At 45.0% G+C, this 27,248-nt stretch overlaps 1 protein-coding gene across 2 annotated transcripts in view; it reads right to left on the bottom strand.

The window, feature by feature from the left end:
* LOC138747367 (nucleotide-binding oligomerization domain-containing protein 1-like) overlaps positions 1 to 24,823 on the bottom strand; it is a 45,013-nt gene extending 20,190 nt beyond the window's left edge. For both annotated transcript variants that reach the window (XM_069906509.1, XM_069906515.1), the window contains exons 1-7: positions 24,613 to 24,823; positions 22,045 to 22,259; positions 18,779 to 18,953; positions 10,606 to 12,415; positions 9,691 to 9,774; positions 2,144 to 2,227; positions 1,975 to 2,058 (exon numbers count right to left, since the gene is read on the bottom strand). In XM_069906509.1, coding sequence (XP_069762610.1) covers positions 1,975 to 2,058; positions 2,144 to 2,227; positions 9,691 to 9,774; positions 10,606 to 12,415; positions 18,779 to 18,953; positions 22,045 to 22,230 — 2,423 coding nt within the window. In that variant the 5' untranslated portion in view covers positions 22,231 to 22,259; positions 24,613 to 24,823. The remainder of the gene's footprint in view (positions 1 to 1,974; positions 2,059 to 2,143; positions 2,228 to 9,690; positions 9,775 to 10,605; positions 12,416 to 18,778; positions 18,954 to 22,044; positions 22,260 to 24,612) is intronic.
* Positions 24,824 to 27,248: the final 2,425 nt, after the last annotated feature.

Here is a 27,248-nt window from a genome sequence, read left to right as displayed (position 1 = left end):
TGGCTGGCATTGTAACAGTATTGCGCTAAAAACTAGGAGGTCACTATTTAAAAATAAGGCGTTGCTTATTTGAGATATCGACGAGGCACAATCCTTTTTCTCAGAGAACCATGAATCTGGAATTCTCTTCTTCAAAGAATGGGGTAGTAGAATTTTGGTGTATTTTTAAGATAGGAATGGCCTCTTGAATGTTTAACTTTAAATTTAAAATTTAGACATACCACACAGTAACAGGCCTTTCTGGTCCATGAGCCTACACCCCCCAAATATACCAATTAACCTACAACCCCCATTCGATTTTGAAGGGAGGGAGGAAACTGGAGAGCAGATACTGGGAGAATGCACAAACTCCTTCCTGCGCTGGTTTTGAACCCCAGTCATTGTAATAGCATTGCGCTAACCGCTCACTGCACCGACACTTGATGAGAAAAGGGGTGACAGATTTCTGTGAACACCCATTTACTGCCAGGTTAAGGTACAATTGGAATATCCATGAATGACAGAACAGGTTTGACGGGCCATGTCGTCGACTCCTGCCCAAAATTTATATGCTCTTCGATTCGTGTTGAGGGACCTCTTGGATAAAGGGAGGTCTTCAAGTTTACTAGGAGTCACCTTTTAGGACCAGGATCTTGCCAAGCAATACCTCTGTCAATCTAAACTGATAGTATTGGCACACTGGTCTGTATACAGAAAAGGCATTACACTGAGACGGCATACGTGGATGTATAAAATCCCCCTGATATTGCTTGAGGGACTTCCCTTCCCAGAGCAACCTCAAGTAATGCAAAACTGAGGATCTGTTTTTAACCAAGGAACAAATATCAGCAGTGGGAAAATGAGCAGGGAATTGTCCTTTTGCATATTCCATAACTGCAATGGCAAAGGGCAACAGTTGATTTGTTTTAAATTGTAGTCAGTCAAGCTTCTTATCTTTTACAACAGCCAACTGAGTTCTTCTCCACTCAGAGGCTAAATTGCCCACTTTTCTGGATGTCTGACAGGTATCTCGATGGAGTAAAAGATAGCAGATCCCAATAGCCATCAGATTGCGCTGGACATTCACTTCCTCACGAAAAATACAACGTTCAGTAGGATTCATTGGATTTGCAGTGTCTTGTTATCGTTCGTTTTCAAATATTTTTACTGTTTAATATATATATCCTACATATGAAGTCATCTAAATTGTGACAATGACAGGTCATATCATAGACATACCAGATATTAAACATATCATGTCAATCAAAAACCTATCCCCAATTGTTTATTTGACTTGTTTCTTTAAGACATCAAATTCTATAAATATGATATTTAACAATAATATGTCCTGGTCTCACTTTGGTTAGAATATAGATAAGACCAAGTTAACAATCCCTTTCCATAAATACAGAGAAGACTTTATCCTAATTAAAGATACGATCCATGATAAACTGTGGCGGCCCACTTACCAGCAAACGGACTGGCTCCCAAAACGCAGACGTGCTGTGGAAAACAGGGGAAATTGACCTGCATCCAACGCAGCTTTATAATCGGTGTGGATGACATCACTGCTGACATCATCTCCGATCCATGGGACAGAAGCAGAGGCTTATATAGGCCCAGCCTTGCACTAGACTCCACAGCATGTACATCAACTCGACAACGTGCGCGGCGATTTCACAATGTGCACACCAACGTCTATATAGCATATTTGGTCACTAAAATTAAACTCATGTTGAACTAGTTAATTAAAAAAAGAAAAAATCCTCTGACTAAGCTGACCCCTCCCTCTGGAGCTAGTCTGCCTGGTGTCTGGCGCCCCTCTCCCTGGTGTCTGGAGCCCCACTGCCTGGTGTCTGATGACCCTCTGCCTGGTGTTTATATCCCTACAAGTTAACCTTGGTTAGAGGGAGGGTTAGATTAGTCTTGTTATTGTGCTAGTCACCTTTCTGTAAATCTCACCCATCAGCTTGTGCTTTCGTACATTAGACTCACCCAACATCTTCCATGGTTTTGCTTTTTTGTATCGCTTTGGCCAGGCAAGTTCCTCCTTTATGAGTAATCATATTTTTTCCCATTCTGTTTGAATACAAAAAGTTAGTTTTGTTGCTTACATGAAAATGGCTTCTCGAGGAGCAAACTTAAAAACAGAAAACCCACTCACCTCAAATGAATGAGACTGGGGCAAACGGAAATCAGATCAGCGACATCCCTCGCACCAACATCACTGATATAATTTCGATACAGTCTGAAATGAATTTGGGATAATTAGACTTTGTCCTAAAACATCAAACTAACACACTGAGCTAGTTATAAGCACTGAGATCCATTTGGTCAATGGCCAATCTACTGTAAATAGTTCCGTCCAGAAGCCTCTACATTCCCATTCTTGCCACACAGTTTTTGCAGCATCCATAGATTTCAGGAGCTTCAGATTTGCTGGCACAACGGGCTGTCATTAGTGCCATCATCCACCGAAACAACAAACTCAATCGGAGACGTGTAGCTGCGCGCTACTCAAAAGAAGACACACACATAGTCAGGAGTTTTATTAGAGCTCAGGCCCGACTTTTATACTTGCACTGTTCCCGCTGTGGCCCCCTTTGGCCGACATCACAACACAAGCAGGTTTCCCGTGGGTGGGTACTTCCCTGCATAACAATGCCCTTCTTCCCCACGTGCTGTCCCTGTCTGTTGGCTGCGCAGCAAGGCCAGCCCCACTTTGGGGTCGCTGGCCTTTAAGTTGCCCTTGCCATTCACCTGCCGGTTTGTTTGTTGGGGCCAGGGCCACTGTGGGGCTTGCTGGCCTTTGGTTGCACTCGCTGCCCGGAGTGCCGGCACGATCGCCACCATGGCGGGCCGCCACAGACACTTACTTTGCACATTATTTATTATTGAAAGTTTATTTTCTATATTGCACGGTTTGTTTGCACTTCTTTCTTTGTTTACATATCTCGCTTTTGTTTACTTATCTTTTCTTAAGATAATGTTCTGCCTAGCCCACAGGAAAAATAATCTCTGGGTTGCATGTGATGTCGTACATGTCTTCTGACAATAAATCTGAAATATTCCCATCCTATCAAAACAGTCTCATCAGTTTCTCCCCCCAGACTAATAGTCTTCAGGTGTGTAAGAGCCAAAGAGCCAAAATGCCTGATGCTAGGCACCTTGCCCCATGGATGTTGGCGGCATCCTGGAGGTTAGTGGGCCATGCGCAGTCATGTTGACCGCTGTGGGCTTGCCTGGGTGCCGGCAGGCGCATGAGCGAAGGCTGGCACTGCTTACGGTGCCAGAGGAGCAAGGTGGCCCACGCGCAGTTGGCTCAGTCCCTGGCAGTGAACCGTTGGAGCCAGGGCCAACGGAGCATTTGTAGAAGAGATCTTCATAGGTTTAAATATAGGATCCCAGTGCGCGTCTTCAGTTGGAAATCTGAGATGAGTTAGGTGTTGACAATTTTTGTCGACTGTTTAAAATATATCAAACCAGCGTTAAAGAAAGTTAAGCATCGTTAAGGCATTAAGCTCCATTGAACCATGTTGAACATCTTTAAGCCACTTTAACTTTTGCACGAATATTTTGTTATTAAGAATAAACCACATAGAGTGTTCAAGACTTTTCACTGAAAATTAAAGAAGAAATTGTTGGGTGTTATAAATAAAGAATTTAAATATTAAACATTAAAACATGACAGCACTGTGCAGGCCCTTCGGTCCTCCATGTTGTGCCAAACCGTATAAAAGTGCTAAACCCTCCCGATAACCCTCTACTTTCCTTTCGTCCATGTGCCCGTCTAATTGACTTTTAAAGGCCCCTAATGTTTCAGCCACCGGCAGGAATTGCCTAAGCTCCTCTTACAGTCAGAGATAGAGAAGCAAAAGAGAAACGCACCCCCCCCCCCCCCCCCCGAGCCACCGAGTGTCCGTAGATTCACCTCCAGACCATTGGCAACCCAAGCTCCAAACCTCCGACACAGGCAGGAACCTTTCAGGACTCTTGGCACCTCCTTGCATCCCGTTTCCGATACCTGCTACCCCTCCAGCCTGTCTCCAGCCAGTCCACAGCCCAGCATGAGTCTCCTGACAGCAGTCTCCAGCCACCCACAGCTTCAATGGGTTCCCTCCCTCGAGTTGCCAGCAGCCTGCACTGGTCCCTCAGCCACAGAGCCTCCTCATTGGTCTGCCGCAGTGGTCTCCATCCCCACGGGTTGTCTCCTCTGCTTCTTCCTCTCAGACGGGGGGTGGGGGCTGGGGATGATCTCTGGTGCTCCACGTCCCCAACTCTCTCTCTGAGACCTTTTTCAACCACTTGCTTGAGTAGTTCAGGTCTCAGTCTGATAGTTCATCCAAATGACCGCTGACATGCTGAATGTTGCACCCAAAAGCAGTGATACTTCCAAAAGCTGTGAAAGACTTATCACCAGAAACTAAATGGGCAGAGGAGATGGTCAGAGACACATAGGAACATAGGAACATAGGAAGTAGGAACAGGAGTAGGCCAAAAATGGCCCATCGAGCCTGCTCCGCCATTCAATACGATCATGGCTTATCTAATTTATGACCTAACTCCACCTACCTGCCTTCTCCCCATATCCCCTAATTCCTCTATCATGTAAAAATTTATCTAACCGAATTTTAAATATGTTTAATGAGGCAGCCTCAACCACTTCCCTGGTTAGAGAATTCTAAACATTCACTACTCTCTGGGAAAAAACTATTTTTCCTCATCTCTGTCCTAAATCTACTCCCCCGAATCTTGAGACTGTGTCCTCTCCTTTTAGTTTCCCCGGCCAGCTCAAAAACCTTCCTACATCTATCCTATCCATACCCTTCATAATCCTATATGTTTCTATAAGATCTCCTCTCATTCTTCTGAACTCGAGCAAATACAATCCTAGACGATTTAATCTTTCATCATAAGTCAACCCCTTCATCCCAGGAATCAACCTAGTAAACCTCCTCTGGACCGTCTCCAAAGCCAGTATATCCTTCCTCAAATATGGAGACCAGAACTGGACACAGTACTCCAGGTGCGGTCTCACCAGTACCTTATACAGTTGCAACATTACCTCCCTACTTCTGAATTCAATTCCTCTAGCGATGAAGGCCAACATTCCATTTGCCTTCTTAATAACCTGCTGCACCTGCAACCTAACTTTTTGTGATTCATGCACAAGCACTCCCAAGTCCCTCTGCACAACAGCATGTTGTAGTTTTTCACCCTTCAAATAATATTCAGCTCTTTTATTTTTCTTGCCAAAGTGGATAACCTCACTAACATTGTACTCCATCTGCCCACTCATCCACCTTAACTATATCCCTCTATATTGATATATAAATCAATTCACATTGAGAATGAAAACAGACATGACAGCCCAAATTGTCCATGTTGACCAAGATGCCTCTCTGAGCCAGTCCTATTTTGATCCGTACCCCTCAAAGCTTTTCCAATTAATTTAAATGGTTGAATGTCTTTTGAACATTGCAAAGTCTACCTGCCTGTACTATTTCCGCACACACCGACTCGCCTTTACGTAAGAACATAAGAAATAGGTGCAGGAGTCAGCCATCTGGCCCAGCTGTTCAATGAGATGATGGCTGATCCGTTGATGGGCTCATCTCCACCTACCTGCCTTTTCCCCTTATCCTGTAATTCCCCTACTAAGTAAAAATCTATCCAACTTTGTCTTAAATATATTTAAGGAAGTGTCCTTCATTGCTTCGATGGGCAGTGAATTGCATTCTGGGAAAAACAGTTCCTCTTCATCTCCATCCTAAATCTACTCTTTAAATTTTTAGGCTTTGTCCCCTGGTTCTAATCTCCACCACCAGTGGAAACAACTTAACTACCTCTATCTTATCTATGCCTTTCATAATTTTATAAGTTTCTATAAAATCTCCTCTAATTCTTCAAAATTCCAGCGAGTACAGTCCCAGATGACACAATCTCTCCTCATAGTCTAAACCCCTCATCTCTGGAATCAACCTGATGAACCTCCTCTGCACTGCCACCAAAGCTAGTACTGAACATCCTTCCTCTGTGCTGTAGTGTTCTATGATTCTTCAATAAAGGAGACCAGAGCTGCACTCAGTGCTCCAGATGTGCCCTCATCAGTACCTTGTGCAGTTGCAGCATAACTTCTTTGCTCCTAAATTCAGTCCCTCCAGGAATGAAGGCCAACATTACATTTGCCTTCTTGATAACTTGCTGCGCCTGCAACCAGCCTTTTGCGATTCATGTACTCCCAAGACCTTCCGCACGGCAGCACGTGGCAATCGCTGGCCTTTTAAATAATATTCTGATCTTTACAAAGTGGCTAACTTCACTGTCAGCAACACTGGACTCCATCTGCCAGACTCTTTCCCACTCACTTAACCGATCTTTGCAGACTTTCCCATATCTTCTGCACAATTTAGTTTTCCACTCAATTTAGGGGCATGAGAAAACTCTGTCCCCTCTTCCAGATCATTAATGTATATTGTGGATAGATGTAGGCCCAACACTGACCCCACTCACCACTGATGGCCAACCAGAAAAACCCTCCTGTATATCAGCTCTCTGTTTTCCATTGGTTAACCAATCGTCTGACTATGCTACTACATCACTCCAACTCTATGCATCCATATCTTACGGATAAGTCTTTTATGCTGCACCCTATCGAATGCCTTCTAGATATCCAGGTACCCAACATCCATCTGCTCCCCTCTATCCACTGCGCTCATTGTATCCTCAAAGAATGCCAGTAAATTTGTGTGAAAACATTGCCCCGAGATTCCTTTTAAATCTTTCACTTTCCACCTTAAACCTATGCAGCCTAGCTTAATCATTTGTGCACCGGGCATAGTCTCATTCAATCTGAAGTGCTACATTGTGTCCATTTCTCTCAAGTCAAACTTGCTTGAATTTATCCTGATATTAGTTCACTTTGTGACAAATGTAAAATATTCAATGCTCTTTGTTACGTATGTTTTGGACTTGGCATAATTTGCATAAAATATTGGACTGACATTCTTAGACCTTTTTCAAGCCTATTTAGGATCACTTTAGATCCATGTCTGGTAATTGCACTATTTGGGATTTCTAAAGATAGAAATATTATTTTATCTTCTAATTAAAGACAGGTTATAGCATTCTCCATTCTATTACCAAGAAGGGCAATTCTGTTAAAATGGAAAGAAGAATTCCCACCTACACATCATCATGGTGATTGGATATTACATCCTTTATGAATCTGTAGAAAATTAGGCATAACATCAGGAAAATCAGGATTTCTTTTGATAAGACTTGGGGCCCATTTCTAGCTCACTTCCAACATTTGACTAATGAGGTGCGATGATGAATGTTGCTGGGCCAGGCTGGTTTGGATCCCCCAAGGCCGCTTGTTCAGATTTAACACGACTTACAATATGAATTTTAACCTCGATCACCGTGGGTCTGAATTTTTTTCTTTTCATTTTCTTACTTATCTCATACTATTGTTTATATTACTGTTTATTGGATTTAGAATTACTCTAATTATTCTTACTCTACCATATTATTTGTAAATCTGCAAAGGTTTCATTGCAATTGATTTACTGCTTTTTTTTGTTAGTTTTCTGATGAAACTCAATAAAAATAATTTTAAAAGAAAGAATGTGACTGCAATTTTAAGCTGTTTGACATGTGAGAACATTTTTAAATTTTAATTGGATAGTTCAATCTATTGACATTCCACCTAACCAAACTGAATTGATTAGCCATTACTAATGTCTAATAGTGAGGATTGATTGAAACACATATTATTAAAATTCCAAATATGAGCCTTGCAGTAGAAACATGAAACCAAAACAAAATTGAAGATAAGCTGTGGAATGCCAATGCTTACAAAAGCTCCCAGTGTCATAGCAGTGTTAGAAAAATATTTCTCTATCTCCCCCACTCTAACCCTTACAGGGTTATTTGGTGCCCCATAGACCACTCCCAGTACAGAGCAATGAGCTTGTCAACTTCATCCACTTCACGGCCAATTTCCACCCCATCTCAAGCCCACCTGGTCCATCTGCGACAACATCCCCTTCCTGGATCTCTCTGTCTCCATCTCTGGAGACAAGCTGTCCAGTGGCATATTACAAACTCACTAGCTCCCACAAATACCTTGACTACTCTTCCTCACACTCTGCCCCCTGCAAGGATTCTATCCCCTTAGGGTGGCACAGTTGGTGGAACAGTTAGTGTAATGCCTTTACAGACCTTTGTGGTCTTCTCTACATCAGAGAGACTTGGTGCAGACTGGGAGATCACTTCAATGAGCACCTTTGCTCCATCCACAACAGTGACAGAGACCTCCCAGTAGCCAACCATTTCAGTTCTGTCCCACACTCCATATTCATATGTCTCTCCATGTACTGTCCCACCCAGACCACCTGCAGTTTGGAGGAACAACACCTGATTTTCTGTCTGGATACTCTCCAGCCAGATGGCTTTAACATCGACTTTTCCAGTTTCTACTAACCTGCTCTCCCCTTCCCCCTCCGTCCTTCCCTCCCCTTATCCAGTTCTCTTCCCTCCCTTCACCCAGCTATCCCTCCTCCCCGGTCACAGCTATCCCCTCCCTCCCTTCTCCACCTATCAACTCCTACCTTGTGACCACCCCCTCTGCCCCTAGCCTTTTGTTGGATGCCTACCAAAATTTTCCAACACCTTGATGAAGGGCTCAAGCCCCAAATGTGGGTTCTTTGCTACATAAAGGGCACAGTTTGATCCGCTGAGTTTCTCCTGCTTTGTGTTTTTGATTCGACCACAGTGTCTACAGTCTTTCATGTTTTACTCCCAGCTCAGTGACAGCACCCTTCCTATTTCTGACTTCTACCTAGACTGATTCGGTGGACATTTCCTCTTTAGCATCCTCCCTTTCTATAGCTGTGATACTATCCCTGACCAGTAATGTTACTCCCCCCACCACTCTCTTACCCCCCCCCCCCCATCCTATTCCTTTTAAAACATCAAAATTCTGGTATCAGTCAATCCTGCCCTCCCATCAACCAAGTCTCTGTTACGGCCACAACATTGTAATTTCACATTCTGATCCAAGCTCTAAGTTCATTTCCTTTATTCCTAATACACCCTGCATTGAAAATAGACACATTTCAAACCCTCCAAGTGACCACATTGTGTTTCCTCCCCAGCCTGTCCTTCCTCACAAACTCACAGCTCATTGCACCAAGCTTTGCACCTTCTCCCTGAATCTCTGCCCTCACATTCTGATTCCCACCCCCCTGACAAACTAGTTTAAAACCTCCCCAACAGCTCTAGAAAACCTGCCCACCAGGATATTGGTCGATTTCCAGTTCAGGTGCAGTCTGTTCTTTTTGTACAGGTCAGACCTTCCCCGGAAAAGATCCCAATGATCCACAAACCTGCACCAACTATTCAGCCACAACTTCCTATTCCTACCCTCCCTGGCACATGCCACAGGCAGCCATCCCGACATTACCACCCTTGAGGCCCTGCTTTTTAACTTCTTCCCTAACTCTCTATACTCCATCTTCAGGATCTTACTCCTATCTATGTCATTGGTCCCCACGTGGACCACGATATCTGGCTGCTCACCCTCCCCCGAGAGAATATGCCTTTCCAAATATCAAAAATCAGGGCACAGAAGAAATGCAATCAACCTTTCAAAAACAGTGGAATGTACTGTATCAGATAGGCCAATAATGAAAGGAGTACTCTCACCCAAGTATTCGAATTTGCTGATATTTTTTGAGTTCTTCCACCAAGATATGTACACCATGATCTGTGATTTGATTCACACTCAACCTACATTGTTTTGAAAAGATGCAAGAGAACATTAAATCATTGATAATAATACAAAGCAAAAATTCTTTTTCAGTTCAGCTTCCGAAACATCAATAGATTGTTCTGCAACAGCCAGTGTCACTGTGAGCTAACCGGTGGTTTCATGAGGTGACAGTGTACAAACCACAGCCTGGCATAGGTAAGCCATGTGCTGGAAGTCAGTCACTGGCCCCTTCGCAGATCTCGCGAGATAGTCTCATTATCTACTGAGGAGCCTGATGCACTTCAAATCTGGCCCATCAGCTCTACACCACCACAGTGATGCATCTAGTATAACCCCATGCATTTGGATAGCATGCCCAATCTGTGGTTTTATGTTTTAATTAACAGTTTTATTCAAATTGTCATTATTTTTTTTAAATTAAAAACCCTTCCCACGTCACATGGACAGATGGAAGAGCTGTTCACGAGCTGCTTGATTTGTTCATAAGTCTCTCAGGCCGTCCAAGAGCAAGGCCCCGAGGTTGCATGCCTGAGGCAGCATTATTTTATGGAATGGCTGTGGTGGGGGAGGTCTCGGGGTTGTTGGGAGCCGGGTGCATGAATTTCGTATTGCTCTGGGGCTAGCACTGGTGGGGACGGGATGGGGACTTGGTTGGCCCTAGAGTCTTGCCATCACCTCCCCCCACCCCACCCTCAGTGCTGCAGCACATAAAATTTCCATGCTTCCACTGCTGCAAAGGTTGCCTATTGGAAATGTATTTTTGATTCATGTCAATAATAGATCAACGGAAGAGCTGTGGTTCATTGTTACAGGGGCGGAGGGCCCATAGATTTGATGGCGGTGCTTACCTGAGGACTGTCAGCTGACTGAAACAGCAGGTTAGCTGCTCCACTCCATAATGATTGATGTTGTTGTTGTCCATCTCCAAGGCCAAAGGTTTCTGGATGTGTTTCAGGGTGAATGCAAGAGCATTGCAGTCCACAGAAGAAACATTGCAAAAATTCATCTTTATATAGTCAGCGCTGATATATTTAGCTGCCACTTTGGCTGCTGCTTCATTCTGCATTTCAAATATATATCGTATCAGCCATATGAAACGTGGCAACACATGCACCCTACAATTACCTTCAAGATCCAGTTGAGGAAGACTTTGCAAATGCACTTTCAGGCTTCTGAACAGATAGGACGTTAGCACTGCTTGCTTTCTCTTCAGGGCCGCAGGAGATGCAAGGCTTTGCATCAGATCAATATTAGCATCCGACATCAAGCCACAAAGGAATAGCAAGATAAATTGCAGAGATTCGCTCAGTGGCTTTTTGACATTTGTGGAAAAATGCCTCTTAGGGCTCAGGAAGGCAAACACCAATTTGTTGATCGTGCCAGTTGAGGGTGCGGGTGCACTTCCGGAGCTAAATGATTCCAGAAACTCCTGTGGGCTGATTTCATCATTTAGAAGTAACGAAAAAGCAGCAAAAAATGATTGGATGGTTAAGTGATTATATTCATATGTTGATTGGTTCCCACGTCCATTATATTGACCTACAATCTTGATAAAGCCCAACTGTAAATCCTCTTTGCAAATCTTTGCTGCCTCAATTTTTTCCTGGCTGAGCACAAAATCACTGTTTTTGATGCCTTTCAAGGCTAATTTACCAATCCGCATTAGTGTGTCTTTCCAGCTGTGGAATGCATTTAACTGGCTTCTGTGATTGCTCTTTTGTAGATTGTGCTGGGGATTATGGTTAAGGAAAACCTCCACCATAATGAGATAGATATCAGTCAATGTAATTGAGCATGACATGGGTAGGGAATGAATTGTGGAGTGAAAGTGTTCGTAGCATTTAAATATAATCCAACAGAACAATGGCACTGAACATAGACTGCCCAGGTGAGGATTTGCCTCCAGCTGGGTCAAAACCAAAGCTTGATCAGCCTTGTTTTTGAAAAATTTCTTCAAATAACCCAGCAAATGTTCCTTGGAAAAGCCCTTCAGCACCACTCTCTTTCTCACCATTCTCAGCGGTAGGATTGTGCCCGTCCTCGCCGTCAGCAGCTTTTTGGAACCTTTCAATAACTTGCCTCGGAGAAGGTTCAGCAACAGGGCTACTGGGGACGTGGGCTCAAAGGGTGAAGAGATGTCGGGGATATCATGAAGGACGCTGTCCACGTTAATTTCGTCAAAGCCATCCAGGGTGAAGAGAACAGTGGCCGGGTGTTGTTGGATGTAACTGAACACCCTGTCAGCGTCTTGATCGGGGTAACAGTTGTACTTGAACAGAAGATCTCGCAGAGAAAGCATGTCCTCCTCCTTAAAGCTGTTGAACAGTCGGCATCTAAACTTAAAGAAGAACTTAACATCCGCGCAGAGCTCACCCTTTGACCACAAGTTCTGAAGTCTCTGCAGAAGGACAGTCTTTCCCACACCAGCATCACCAGTTAAAAACACAGTTTCTGCATCCTCGTTTATGACTCCATTGTCACTGAACAAATCCTCCAAGTGGGAGATGGTCCCTATAGTTTCATTGACCTCATTGATTAACTCCATAAGAGTCTCAGTGTAAATGTTATCTAACAGAATATCCTCCTTTTGGGTGTATGATGACGTGAATTTGGTATCTTGTTCCAATGCACCACGGAGCTTAACAATGTATTGACTAACTGAAACACATGCAAATGCAGACAAGTTTATTTTTGATATTATTTTCAATTGTGTTTTCTTGAGCTTTAACTACAATCATAATTAGAATAAACTCAGGACAATCAAAGGAGTGTGTAATCATTTCTGTTATATTTTAATATTAAACAATATTAGTACAACTCTGATTTATCCAAAATGGTCGGGACCGGGTCTATTTAACATTAAAAATTTTTTTCGGAGAACTGCTCATTTAAAAAAAGCTCAGTAGCAACAGCAAATCACTTGTAACCTTTAACACAATGACAAGGGAAGGCTTTTTAAGCATTAAAATAATGTTTAATTCTCACCCAAAAAAATGCTGGCCTCCACCAATCACCGAGACCCCGTTCCTGCTGGGAGCCTGGGGTCCCCAGTCAGTTTGGCTCCGAAAAACTTTCAGATAAGTGAGGATTTCTGATTTGTCTCAGATATTCTCACTTATCTGAAATTTAAAAAAAGATTTTTGGATAAATGAGGATTTGGAGAGTCTGATTTTGGATAATCAGAGTACTGTATGTTCATATGTTCTGCATATGTATTGCTTGTACGTGTGTTATGTCTCGTTGTGTGTTTGCGTGTTTTCACACCGAGGACTGGAGAACACTCTTTTATCAAGTTGTACTTGATCTAGTAAAACACAAAATCCCATGATTTCTCTTTCACACTTTTTGCTGTTGATTTTTCTAAATGAAATTCTGTTACTAACAGAGCCTAAACCTGATCGGGTTATAGTAGTCTCAAATTATGTTACTCTCTGATGTGAATATAATGAGAATCCATAAAAGAAAGAATTGAATATTGTGGATCAGTCCATAGTGTAAGCATCCATATGTCTGTTATCATAGAGGAGAAAGGTGGTGGCAAATAATGAGCAATTCTTTTTTTTTAACCAATTAATTGAAAAGGATGGTCCCAGTTACCAAAGGCCATGTTGGGAGACGTACAAATGTGAAAAGTATACTGACCAGCTGCGTCATGGCCTGGTATGGGGGCACCTATACCTCTGAGCAGAGAGTTTGTGCACAGCCCAGTACATCACAGGCAAAACTTCCGCCCCCCCCCCCTCCACCCCCCACCCACCCACCACATCAAGAAAATCTACGTGGAACACAGATGTTGGAGAGCAGCACCAACCAGAGGATAAAAAGTAAAATCTTAATGCTGCAGAAACTCAGCAGGTCAAACAGTGTTCTTCATAGTACAAAGATAAAGCTGTGTGATCAATGCCTCGGGCTTGAGCCCTTCATCAAGGTCCAGGTACACAATCCTTTATCTAGAACCCTTGGGGGACAGTCGGTTCTGGATTTTGGATATTTCCCGATTTCGGAAAGCCCACTCGAATTGTGCTGCCGTATCCATCCCCACCCCCTTCCACACACCTGGCCGTCTCCTCCAACCATGATCCCTCAGCCGCCTCTCCCAATTGCTGGTCCCTTAGCCGTCTCCCCAACCACTGGTCCCTTAGCTGCCTCCTCCAACCGCCAGTCTATCGGCCGCCTGGACGTCTCCCCCAGCCGCTGGTCCCTCAGCCGCCCAGCCGTCTCCTCTGGCTGCCTCCCCCGACAGCCTGGCAGTCTCCCCCAGCTGCCACCGGTCGCTCGGCCGTCTGGCCGCCTCCCCCGACAGCCGGTCCCTCGGCCACCTCCCCCACCACCGGCCCCTCGGCCTCCTCCCCCAACCACCGGTCCCCACTTGCCGGATTTTGGAGCTTTCCAGATTTTAGATATTCGGATAAAGGATCGTGTACCTGTATCATACCTTGAGGAAGGTAAGATCTTTGCGAAGCAGCAACGTGGGGGCAGTGGGACAGCAGTTGGGGCAGCAGAATGCCCTGAATGGAGCCCGTGGGAAATCTTGGTGCTGGAAGATTGGAGGCTAGCTCGTGTTGCTCCATTGTTTAATAAAGGATCCAAAAGTAAACCAGGAAGTTACAGGTGGGTGAGCCTGATGTCGTGGGTAAATTATTGGAGGGTGTTCTGAGAGTTCGGATATCCAAGTATTTGGACAGCCAAGGGCTGATTAAGGATAGTCTGCATGGATTTGTGTGTGGTAGGCTGTGTTTAACAAATCTTATAGAGAGTTTTTTTCAGGAGGTTACTGTCATGCAGTAAATAACTTGAGAGGCTGAGACTGATTTACAGGCTTTTATTCACCACAGAATGGGACCTCATCCTGTGCCATGATCCGGGCTTTCTGGGGAAGGGTCAAGGTGTTAGAGGCTTTATACAAGGTCAAGGAGGGAGGGGTCACGGGTATAGTCACAGGACGGGCAGAGCCAGGTAATCAGGGATACAGCAGTTCACACATTCACCCCATTTTTATTGTCCAGCAGGGTGATCCAGGGCACAAAGTCTTATAGGTTAAGCCGGTCTAGTGGCTTGATCTTTTGTACTGAGAGATCGAGTGGTGTGGAGCCCCTCTGGAAGGTCCTCCTGCCAGTGAGAGACAGGCAGTCCCCTGGAATTTAGGACAAGACTGTTCCTCTGGGGGTTATAACTCATGATCCTGCTGGTGGCGATACCCCTGGCCAGCAGGAATTAGCGCAGCTCATTGCTCATTAATGAGGACCCCACCCCCCGGTCCCTGTGGATGTACAACGGATACCCGAACAGGGTGAACAGGTTGTGCAGGGCCCCATTGACTGTGATAGTGGTCATACCAGGTCAGGGAATGGCAAAGGGGAACTGTGAATTCTCGTCAATAACTGTGAGGAAGTATGCATTGCGGATGGTGGAGGGAAGGTGGCCCTTGAACTTCAAGTTGGCGGCCCCCATGTCGCAGCATGGTCGTCTCCAGAAGATGCCAGCAACAAAGATGGCAACTTCCATGCCACAAACATGGTGGCACTGGGGCTGGAGGGCTGTGATCTTACGTAGTGGCCCTTCTTTTTGTACTTGGAGCGTGCCGTGTCTCTTGCTGGGCACCGTTTTCAGGGGTGTTTTGCCTGGCCGCAAAAGTAGCATTTAGGGTGCTCCTGGGAGACAGCAGCAGTGGTGGGCTCATTAATTGGGTGCAGTAGCAGACTGGTAGCCTGTAGACCAGCATGTAGGCCCATTCACAGAATATGCTTCAATGTTGCGGAGGGTTATCTCCAGCGACTTTGCAAGATCGATCACCGCTTTTAAGTCTAACTTACTCTGCTTGAGTAACCTCTGGCGCACCGGATACCTGCAACATAGGCATCCCGGATCATGTCTTCCGTGTTTTTGGTGGCCGATACTGCCTGGACATTGCACGCCAGCACGAGTCCCCGCAGGGCCCAGAGGAACACATCGCCCGATTTGCCCGGTCACTGTCTGCAGGTGGCCAGCATATGTCTGGCGTATACCTCGTTAACTTTCTCCCTGTATTGTCCCTCGAGTATATCCATTGCTTCCCCGTATGTAGTGGCGTCCGATCCGGGAGAAGCAAAGATGCCGCCTGTTTGCGTTGGTGGCCACGATGCTGGATGAGTTTTGTAGGAAGACCTCAAAGCAGCATAGCCAGAGTTCAAAGCTGTCTGAGGCATCAGGTGACTGTGGGCCGATTTCCACTTTGTCAGGTTTCAGGAGTTGGTCAATTGTTGGCGATGAAAACAAAAAAATTATGGATAAAAGCTTCAGTCTCAGCCTTGAGTTATTTACTGCACATCAATTTTATTCACAATGGACAGGGACCTCATCCTTTGCTGTGACCCAGGCTTTCTGGGGAAGGGTCAAGGTGTTAGAGGCTTAATATCTCATAGAGGGAGGGGTCACAGGTACAGTCACAGAATGGGGCAGAGCCAGGTAATCAGGGATACAGCAGTTTGGCACAGTTACCAAGAAAGGAGATGAAGGAAAGACTGTTAATGTTGTCTACGTGGACTTTAGTAAGGTCTTTGACAAGGCTCCACATGGAAGTTTAGTTCAGAAGGTTCAGACATTAGGTATCGATGGAGAGGTTGTAAATTGAATTCTAAATTGGCTGAATAGGAGAAGATAGAGAGTAGTGGTAGTGGATGATTGCTTCTCAGACTGGAAGCCTGTGACTAATGATGTGCCTCAGGGATCAGTGCTGGGACCATTGTTGTTTGTCGTCTAAGATTGGAGGTGTTGTGGACAGTGAGGAAGGCATTCAAAGCTTTCAGGGAAATCTGGACCAGCTGATAAAATGGGCCAAAAAATGGCAGATGGTATTTAACATAGACAATTGAGAAATGTTTCATTTTGGAAGAACATGTGGCTGTGGAAACAAATCAACTAGTTCCTGAACATTTTCAACCTCTCCTTGCTGCAGTCAGAGGTTCCCACCTGCTTCAAAAGGGCATCAATTATCCCAGTACCCAAGAAGAGTGGTGTGAGCTGCCCCAAAGACTCAAACTTCTACTGTGATAAAATGCTTTGAGAGGCTGGTCATGTCCAGAATTAACACGGACCTAAACAAAGATCTGGACCTGCGGCAATTCACCTATCGTCACAATCCCTCCACAGCAGATGCAATATCGCTGGCTCTCCACTCAGCTCTGGATCACCTCAAAAACAGCAGCTCATACACACGGCTGCTCTTCATCGACTACAGCTTGGCCTTCAACACCATTATTCCCTCAGCACTGGTCAAGAAGTTGCAAACTCTGGGCCTCTGAACCCCCCTCTGCAACTGGATCCTTGACTTCCTCATTGGAGGACCACAGTCAGTACAAATTGGAAATAATGTCTCCTTCTCACTAATCATCGCACCCCAAGGATGCATGCTTAGCCCACTGCTCTACTCATTATACACCTATGACTGTGTGGACAGGTACAATTACAAATTTACCAATGACACCACACTTGTTGGCAGAATCACAAACGGCAATGAGGAAGCGTATAGGAGGGAGATAGATCAGCTAGTTGAATGGTGTAACAACAACAACCTTGCACTCAACGTCAGCAAAGCCAAGGAAATGATTGTGGACTTCATAAGGAAGTCATGGGAACACGACCCAGTCCTCATCGAGGGCTCAGTAGTGGACAGGGTCAAGCACCTCAAATTTGGCTCTTAGCATCTCCGAGGATCTGTCCTGGAGACTCCATGTTGATACAATCACAAAGAAGGCTCCCCAGCGGCTATACTTGGTGAGGTGTCTGAGGAGATTCTGTATGTTACCAAAGAATCTCGTAAACTCTCCAGGTGAACCGTGGAGAGCATTCTGTCTGGTTGCATCATTGCTTGATATGGAGGTGCCAACTCTCAGGACATGAATAAACTCCAGAGGGTTGTTAACTCGACCTGTGACATCACAGGCACCAGACTCCACTCCATCGAGGACTTCTACATGAGGCGGTGTCTTAAAAATGCAGCCTCTGTCCTCAACGTCCCTCACCACTCAGGACATGCCCTCTTCACTCTGCTACCATCAGGAAAAAGGTACTGGAGCCTAAAGATGAGCACTCAGTGGCACAAGGACAGCTTCTTCCCCACTGCCATCAGATTTCTGAATGATTAATGAACCATAGACACTGCCTGACTTTTTGTGCACTATTTTGTTTTTTAAAATTTATTGTTGTAAAACTCGTTTATATAAATATTTGCTCTATGATGCTGCCACAAAACACTGAATTTCATGACTTGTTCATGACAATAAAAGCTGATTCTGCTCTCCCTAAACATGCTTTAATTGTAATTACCCGGTAATTTGACCTCTTACCCAAAAATGAAATGTGTGACTGCGATTAGCATCTAAGGAGATGCTTTATGTATAGAGCACAATTATTCATGTTTTATGTTTCTGTGAGTATTTTATTGTTTCTACAATGAAGTACTGATATCCATCTCAAACTGGCTGCCCTCGCCTGCCGCCCCTGCCCTGATGGCCCTCGCCAGCTGCCCCTGCCCTGACGGCCCCTGCCGGTCGCCCCTGACTTGACGGCCCCCGCCGGCCACCTCTGACCTGATGGCCCTTGCCGACCGCCATTGCCCTGAGGGGGTCACAGCGGGAGAGGTGTGAGTGGGTGGGAGGGAAAGGGGAGATGAGTTGCTGGCTTACGGCATCACCGCATCGTCATCTGTCCGCCCCTACCCAGTTGCTTGCAGCGGCTGTACATTCACGTGAGGTGGGAGAGTGATAATTATTCCCAAGGAGGGATTGCGGTCAGTGCCTTGGAGCCGGCCATGGCGCAGTCATAGATCTCCCGACATAAGGGCGGAGAACCTCCACCATTACACTTGGGCTCTTTCACTGCATGGAAGGGCCTTGTTGAGTTGCAGGAGGCTACAGTAACAGTCTGAGCAATGACAATAGATTGGGTGAAGGCAAAGGCATGTGGCAATTGCTGAATTAATTATTAGCTCCGGATCATCTGATTAATATTGCAGCCAAATGTATTTGTAAAGAACTCACTTACCGGAATCTGCAATCAGCACTGGTTCTCTCAGCATGTGATCTGACAGGTTGAAATGAACTTCCTTCAACCAAGGCTGAAAGTCGGAGTAAATCTCCTTGGCGGAATGCAGAACAAATAGAAAACACTCTGCACATTCTTCCCCTTTAGCTGTTATGATATCCAGTATTTTACGTACCTAATTTTAAAAAAAACTGAATTTAGTTATTTTCAATGCTCAAGTTTCATCCAGTTAATAAAAAATTGAGTCACTACACAAAATGGTTCGATTATTCACCTTGCGGATTTCACAAGCTTTGAGGGGAGACAAGAGGGGCGAGAAATAATTTGGTTCAATTGTCAGTGTGTGAAATTTTCTGCTCGAACTGTGAAACAGATTTTATCCTTACAATTACTCATTGTCCTCAGGGGTTACATTAAATGGCCGTAGACAACAGAATTCTTCTGAATTCAAGTGCATCAACACAAGTACAACCTGACAAAACAGCGTTCTCCGGTCCTCGGTGCAAAACACGTTGACACACAATCAGACATAACACACAAAGTTCATGCAGTGGCCTCCATAACATTTGGGAGAAAGGCACATTTTTCCTTCATTTGCCCCTGTGCTCCACAGCTTTAAAGCAATTCACATGTGGTTATAATGCACATTCCAGATTTTATTAAAGGGCATTTGTGTACATTTTGGCTTGACCATGTACAAACTGTAGCACTTTTTATGCAATGTTTGCACTATGCAAGTGTAGAGGAGAATGACATGCATACCTTGAAGTCATTGCAGTTATATGGGCCCCAGGCACTAACTTTAGGGACCTCCATGATCAGAGCGATAACCTGGGATTGGCTGGCGTTCATGCCACAGATCACTGTCTTCCCGCCAAGTGGGAGGTCACCTGGGACAACGGCTGGTGTCACCCTCCCCAGGTCTGCGAGGTTGTCGCGTTCATCTGCAATTTCGTGGGCCTGTTTGTGTCTCTGGCTGCGGGGATCTACATGAACCCCCCCCCCCCAGAACCAGCGACCAGACCGTTGTCCGTTGACTTGGGCGGTCGGTCCTGTGTTGCAGGGGAGGAGTGGAGACCATCTCATTACAGTCCAGATACATCAGTTTCAGGCGGTCGACGGTAAAGGTCCCCTTCTCATCACTGATATCGAGGATAAAAGTGGAGCCGTTGACCCTGATAACCCTGTAAGGCCCATTGTAGGGTCATTGTAGGGGCAGCTGGTGAGCACCCCTTTGCACAAACACATACTGACGAGACTTTAAGTCCCTGGGGATATTATGTTTAGGCTGACCGTGTGGTGGGGGTTGTTGCATTGAAGTCCTCCTTCAGCGTGGTGCGAATCCCCAGCAAGACCTGAGGCAGTTCATTTACCCAGTTGGGACCCTTGAGCCGAGCCATCAAGGCTGCTCTGAGGTGCCTGTGAAAGTGCTCCACCAACCCAGGATTCAAGAGGGTGGTGAGGGCCCAAGGAAGGCCCACGGGCGATGAAGGCTTCTTCATCGTGTCAGATTTGATTTGGAGCTCAGGTTGCCAATTATGTGAAAAGAACTGGTGTCTGGGGGGTGAGAACAGCTGCTGTCCCAGGTGACCTCCCACACGGCGGGAAGACAGCGAACTGTGGTGGGAACGCCGGCCAATCCCAGAGGCTGCGGGGACACTGGAGGAAAATCCATGGACACTCAATGACTCTGAAGGGACTCTCCTTTGCTTCTCATTCTCTGACTGTGAGGCGTACCAGGCAATACTAATGGCGAATGTATCTGCCTCATAGCAGACTAAAGGGAGTGTCATGCCAAATTACATTTCTGTTTTATTTCATAACAACAAATGGTCTCTAATGACAACATTAAAATTGGTGGTAGACAATGAGGAAGTGATCTAATATTGCAACAGGCCTGGTAAATGGCAGATAGAGTCAATTTAGTTAAGTACAAAGAGTTGCACTTTGTTGAGTCAATACAGGGCCAGGACTTGCACAGTAAATGGAAGGGTCCTGACGAGTGTTGTGGAACAGAGAGACTGAGAGGAAAAGGCACATCATTCCCTGAAAGAGGTAGAGCAGTTGTTCCCAACCATGTTCTTTCCACTCACATCCAACTTTAAGTAATCCCTATGCTACAGGTGCTCTGTGATTAGTAAGGGATTGTTTAAGGTGGGATGTGGGTGGGAAGAAAAAGTTTGAAAACCACTGTTTTAATCATCCCTCATTGACTCATAATGTGCATGGTTTCACAACTCCAAAGGAAATGGGCCAATGACCATTTTTCTCAAGCAAAATATTTCAGTAACAATTGGGTCTAGAGCAGTGATTCTCAACCTTCCCACCCACCTCCTACTTTAACAATCCCTTACTAATCACAGAGTACTGATGGCATACGGATTACTTAAAGTGGGATATGAGTGGGAAGGAAAAGGTTGAGAACCACTGAGTTGGACAGAGTGATGGTGAAGGCAGTTGGCACATTTGCCTTCATTAGCTTCATTGAGAATAGGAGTTGAATCATCATGTTACATTGAAGCAAGACATTGAAAAGGCCATGTTTTGAAAACTGTGTACAGTTCTGGCCACCTTGCTATGGGAAGAATGTAATTAACCTGCAGAAGTGTAAGAATCAGAAAGATTTACAAAGATGTAACTGGGACTGGAGGACATGACCTATCAGGAGAAGTTTATTGGGTTACAACTATTGGAGGGTTGGAACATTGAAGGCTAAGGGGTGACTTTATCCAGGTATATAAAATCTGAGGAGCATAAACAAGGCAAAAAGACACAGTCTTTTCCCCAGAATAGGAGAGTCTAAACTAGAGGGGCATAGGTTGAAGGTGGGGGTAACAAGGTAACTGAATGACACATTTTAACACAGCGGGTGGAGGGTATATATAGAACTAGCTGCCAGAGGAAGTGACAGAGGCAGGTAAAATACATTTGGACAGATACAGATACAGATTCCTAGGAATGTCCCTACTCCCAGGAATGACCCCACATCCCAGGAATGACCCCACATCCCAGGAATTAACTCACAACTCAGGAATGACCCACACCTCAGGAATAACCCCACATCCCAGGAATTACCCCAAAACTCAGGAATGACCCACACCTCAGGAATGACCCCACACCCCAGGAATGACACCCCCCCCCCCACCCGAGAAGTGCACAACAAATCAAATTGCCTTCAACAATTAACTTAGCCAATGAACAGGATGACTTGATAAATTTCCAAAATCAGGCCGTTCAGTAAAAGCACTATTTTTGGCAGGTTGTACCTTTTCATGCCTAGTAACACTCTGCTGTACAAACTCAGCATCTTCAGATGTGAAATATCCAGAAAGCAGCAGGTTATCCAGGATGCAATCAGTGTTTTTAATTCCATTGACCAGATCCACTCGATGAACTGCAAGGAGATTGAGGTATGAGGACGAGCACTGCTGCAGAGTTACTGTCGGCTCCATAATGTTTTGCAGTTCCAAAGTCAGCTTTCCTGAAGGAAACACAACTGAGGATGGTCAGTAATTACACCTCATATCACAAAATTAATCACACTTGGTTCATATTCTCTCCAGGTCAAAATAAAGGGGCCATAACTGAACTGTGACATGGGAAAAGTGAATCCTAATGAATTGATGTACCAATTTACCAAAGCATGCCTAAAATATCATAAGTACAAGAATTGAATTTGTTGACAGATGGCCCACAACACAAAAAAATAGGGAGAACTGGCAAAATAATTAAATAAAAGCCCCATTATCTCAGTGGGTCAACGAAGGTTACATCAATATCGAGCTTCTGAATAAAGCTTTGATTTTTCTACCCGTTCTCTCAGGGCAGGATTGGCAAACACCAGAGGACATGCGCACAAAGTGAAGGGAGGGAAGTTGAGTGGAGATATCAGGGGTAGGTTGTGGGTGCCTGAAATGCCTTGCTGGGGATGGTGGTGGAGACTTAAACTTTGGGGGCATTTAAGAGACTCTTAAACAGGCCCATGGATGAAGGAAATATAGAGGGTTACGGGGTAGGGAGGGTTTAGTACTTTTTTTAAGGAAGGAATATATGGGTCGGCACAACATCGAAGGCCAAAGGGCCTGTACTGTGCTGTAGTGTTCTAGCACCACCAGGCTGAGGAACAGCTTCTTCCTACAGGCAATGAGAATGCTGAACGACCAAAGGAATGGCTCACACCAATCATCTGAGACCCTTATATTCACAAAGCAATATTTATTTGTATAGGTGAAATACTTGTCCTGCGTATGTGTTTTAGGTCTGGATGCGTGACTGGGTGTTTTTGCACTGAGGACCGGAGAACGCTGTTTCGTCGGCTTGTACAATCGGATGACAAGAAACTTGACTTGCATTTGCACTGTTTTCCACAATGAATTATTTCTGAAACATCACAAGACTCCACTTGGATGAGAGGCAACCCTCTTTCACTCACAAAATGACATGAATACATTACTTTTCTGTTGATATTAATTATAGTAATATCATTGAAAACACTGAGGAACGAATGCATGAATTATTTAATAATTGCCTGAACCAATGGAGAGGTCAGTACTAAGCAATGTGAAAAAATGGCAACGGGGCCGACCTGGGGAGAGCGGGCAGCGAAGACATAGCACTCCCCACGTGGTGTCCTACTGCCGACAGCTCCATACATGCATTAAACAGCCTGTTAAAGGAACGTCTCCAGAATGGAGGACCATCGCTTTCCCAAGATCATGTTATATGGCGAGCTCTTCACTGGCCACCGTGACAGAGGTGCACCAAAGGAAGAGGTACAAGGACTGCCTAAAGAAATCTCTTGGTGCCTGCCACATTGACGACTGCCAGTGGGCTGATATCGCCTCAAACCGTGCATCTTGGCGCCTCACAGTTCAGCGGGCAGCAACCTCCTTTGAAGGAGACCGCAGAGCCCACCTCACTGACAAAAGACAAAGGAGGAAAAACCCAACACCCAACCCCAACCAACCAATTTTCCCTTGCAACTGCTGCAACCGTGTCTGCCTGTCCTGCATCGGACTTGTCAACCACAAACGAGCCTGCAGCTGACGTGGACTTTACCCCTCCATAAATCATCGTCCGCGAAGCCAAGCCAAAGAAGAAAGGAATCAAAGGTGCTTTATTTAAAATCCTGTGACTGCAGAGTCTGGGCCCAAGGTATGACAGCAGTCTCGAAAGATCACAAACTCCGGGGGGAGCAGCAGATTCTTGTGGGACACCAATAAAAGGAACATCACCCCTCCCCCCACCATTGAGAAGCTGTGGGTGACTTGCGGGTGAGGAACCCACACAGGCCGTGGGGCTGCTGGCAACTTGAGGTCAAAGGATTCACTCCAGGCAGCTGGGGATTGGCTTGTGAGTATCAGGTATCGGAACCAGGATTCAAATGTGTGCTGAAGGGCTCCCGAAGGGCTAGGGGGAGGGTGCTGGAGGCTTTGTCCTTGTGATAGAGGTTTAGATCTGAGCTTAGTTTGCTGATGGTTTGAACTGCACTGGCATCTTATGCAGTGACAGGGATGGAGAAAGCACTGGAGATGAATCCATGGGCACTGGGCGATTCTCTTTTGCTTCTCTTTCTCTGACCATAAGCGGCACCGGGCACTGCTAAATGCTAAATCCTTGCCTTATGGAAACTCAAGGTGATTTTGTGTAATAGTACATGATTATAAATAGTATCTGATCTAGTATACTTCTCCAGTACTAGTTCAATTTTAGCTGAAAAACAACATAATTTCAAGAACGAAAAAAGGGTGTACAAATATTTCAGTAACCTTCTTAAACTCCGGGCATTACATCTGGCAGTGTTTAGTTCCAGTAAAGCCCCTGAAAAATCTTACCATCAGAGAATGCTTAATTTCTTCAGTGATGTTGTACCAATTCTGCAAGATTTTTGTCAGTGTTGAACAGAATGGATTTCTTCATACACTTCCGGCAATTTAGATTTTGACCTTGCCCCACTTACATGGCAGTGGATAAATACAGGCTCTAAAATCCAACACTGTTTCCCATTCAGAGGTTCTTCTGTTTTATTTACCGAGCTTGCCAAAGGGGAAGTTTCCTTAAATCAACGTCACTAACTGCAGTTAAGGCAGGATGTGTGAATTAGCTCTTAGGCCACATGCAAAACTTATTCAGATCCTACGGATAAGCTGTGACGTGTTGCAAGAGGTTAGAAAAAGTTCATTTTAGTTTTACATTTCTTAATGATCCATTTTCTTTGCAGAACTTGCAAAGTTCAGCTGCAAATCAGCTTATGACCACAATTCTATTTTACTGATCATTTACAGTCTGGTAAATTGAAAGGTAAAGAAATACAGGAAAAATACACATCCAGTTCTTTCCAGTTACAAATAAAAAGAAAGTTCCTGCAATCCTGGCCAAAAGCCAGGTTGATTGAAAGATGCCCCACCCTACTCAATTTTAAATCAGACCTATAATTTTGCCCATATTCTCACTCTCCAAACTAAAGAACATTCAAGATTCAATTTATTGTCAGGCAATAAAACAGTTTCATATTGCACGAAGTTGCCTTTTGCCTGCTGTAAGGTAGACAGATTCACCATCAGCAGAAATAGGCTGAGATCAGAGAGATCCCCCCACCCACAGAATTTTGGTTGATTTGCCTCCAGTTCTCCCGCAGTCACCCAGCATCTAGTTCAAATCATCAGATCCAAACCTCTGACACGATGAGGAACACTTCAGCGCCTTCAGCACTCTCTTGCATCCCGGTTCCGATACCTGGTACGCCTTCAGCCATTCTCCAGCAGTCCACCGTCTGGTGTGAGTCCCTTGACTCCAGCCTCCGGCACTCTCCTTGAGTCACCAGCAGCTCTCAGCTGCAAAACTCCTCTCTGGTTCGCCGCCATGGTCGCCGTCATCTCCTCTGCTTTTCCTTTTCAGTCGGGGTGTGGACTCCCTGCTTTCTGGTCCTCCGCTTCCTGGGAATCCACAACCCCTCGTGGCTGTTGCCGATAACGGGCACCTGCATTGTGGGCGCAGACCCCGCGGTCACGGAGTGTTAAATAAGGCCACAGTTGGCTCCTTTTAACAGGCCTGCACAGAGCTGATGGCAGTGGAACCCGGGCAGTTGAACCCCGTGGGCTCTCCGTGCCTCTGCTCTCTGCAGGCCTGCACCAGCAGCAGCTCCAGCAGTGCCGCCATCCACTGGCCTAAAGCCATGCTGTCCTCCTTTGAAACAACCACAGCATAATCAAGGAGTATGGAGAAAAAGCTGGAAGAAATTGTACAATCAACCATGGTCACATTGAATGATGAATGGCTTTTCCTGCTCCTATTTTCTATGCCCCTGTTGCATCTGCAGCTCTTTTCTTGAACCACTGCAAGGGATGGGGGCACAACCTTGCCTCTTGTCAAAGGTGAGAAGCTTTTCAAGTACTTTTGAACTAATTTGATATTCAGGGAAATTCAGAAACTAAGACTGCTGTAAGAAATTTTCACCAAAAATTGGACAAATACCAGGAATTTGTTGTAAGATATTAAGATTAGTTTCCCTTTTTTGTTCCTAAGCTCCAGTCAGGACTCTCCACTCAAATTACAATCTGAAAAGGTCTTCCAGTTCCACTCTGACTTTGGTGAGAAAGGACATGATTTGGTCAGTGGCCGAAGACATCACATTCTCAACCACAGAGAAAGAGAAGAAAGCAATTGCACTTCAACTAGAGTGTACTAAGAAAGCTCAGTGACCAGAGCAGCATGGATGGGACACAGAGGAACATAAATAGCAGCTGAATACGGTAATGATAGGAATCATTTTTGCATGGCTACAAGCAAGGCCTTGATTATAGTTATTGTTTGATTAGACTTGGCTGCCAGCAGGAGGCTGACACACAGTATGTAAGAACTGAAATGGAGACTTGCAGCCTCATGGCCTATCTCATATCCTTTTTATATCAACTTTAAAGTAAAGAACCTTTTCCTTCATCCATGTGTTGTCTAAGAACTCACACATACGAAGATGAAACATTGTGTCAGAAGCAGGATGAAGGAAATTAGAAGGAAATACTTTAAAAGGTAAAATCTAAAGTCAACAACTGATCAGTAAAGAGAAGCCAACACAGTGGAAAAATGGAAGGATTACATCCACCAGCGAAACTTCAGCTGACAGGTGATGTGGATGAAAATTGGAACAGATTTAAACAGCATTTTGGATTATATTTAGTGGAAGTCGGAGTGATGAGAAAAGTGATAAAGTGAAAGTGTCAGTTTTCTTACATGTTGTGGGTGTCGAAGCCCTGGTGGCTGTATAATAACTTCACATTTTCTGCTGAAGGAGACAAAATGAAACTGGAAAAAATAATGGAACAGTTTGAGACATACTGCATACCTAAATCAAACGTGACATTTGAGAGGCACAGATTTTTCATGTGTACAGAAAATGGAAGAAAGGATTGATCAGTATGTGACTGAATTGAGAAACAGAAGCAAAAGGTGTGAATTTGGTGGACTGACCAAC

The sequence above is a fragment of the Narcine bancroftii genome, chromosome 1 (genome assembly GCF_036971445.1).
Source record: "Narcine bancroftii isolate sNarBan1 chromosome 1, sNarBan1.hap1, whole genome shotgun sequence".
In the NCBI taxonomy this organism is placed as follows: Eukaryota; Metazoa; Chordata; class Chondrichthyes; order Torpediniformes; family Narcinidae; genus Narcine; species Narcine bancroftii.
Note: the sequence above shows the minus strand (reverse complement) of the source record. Positions and strands in the feature narration are given on the sequence as shown.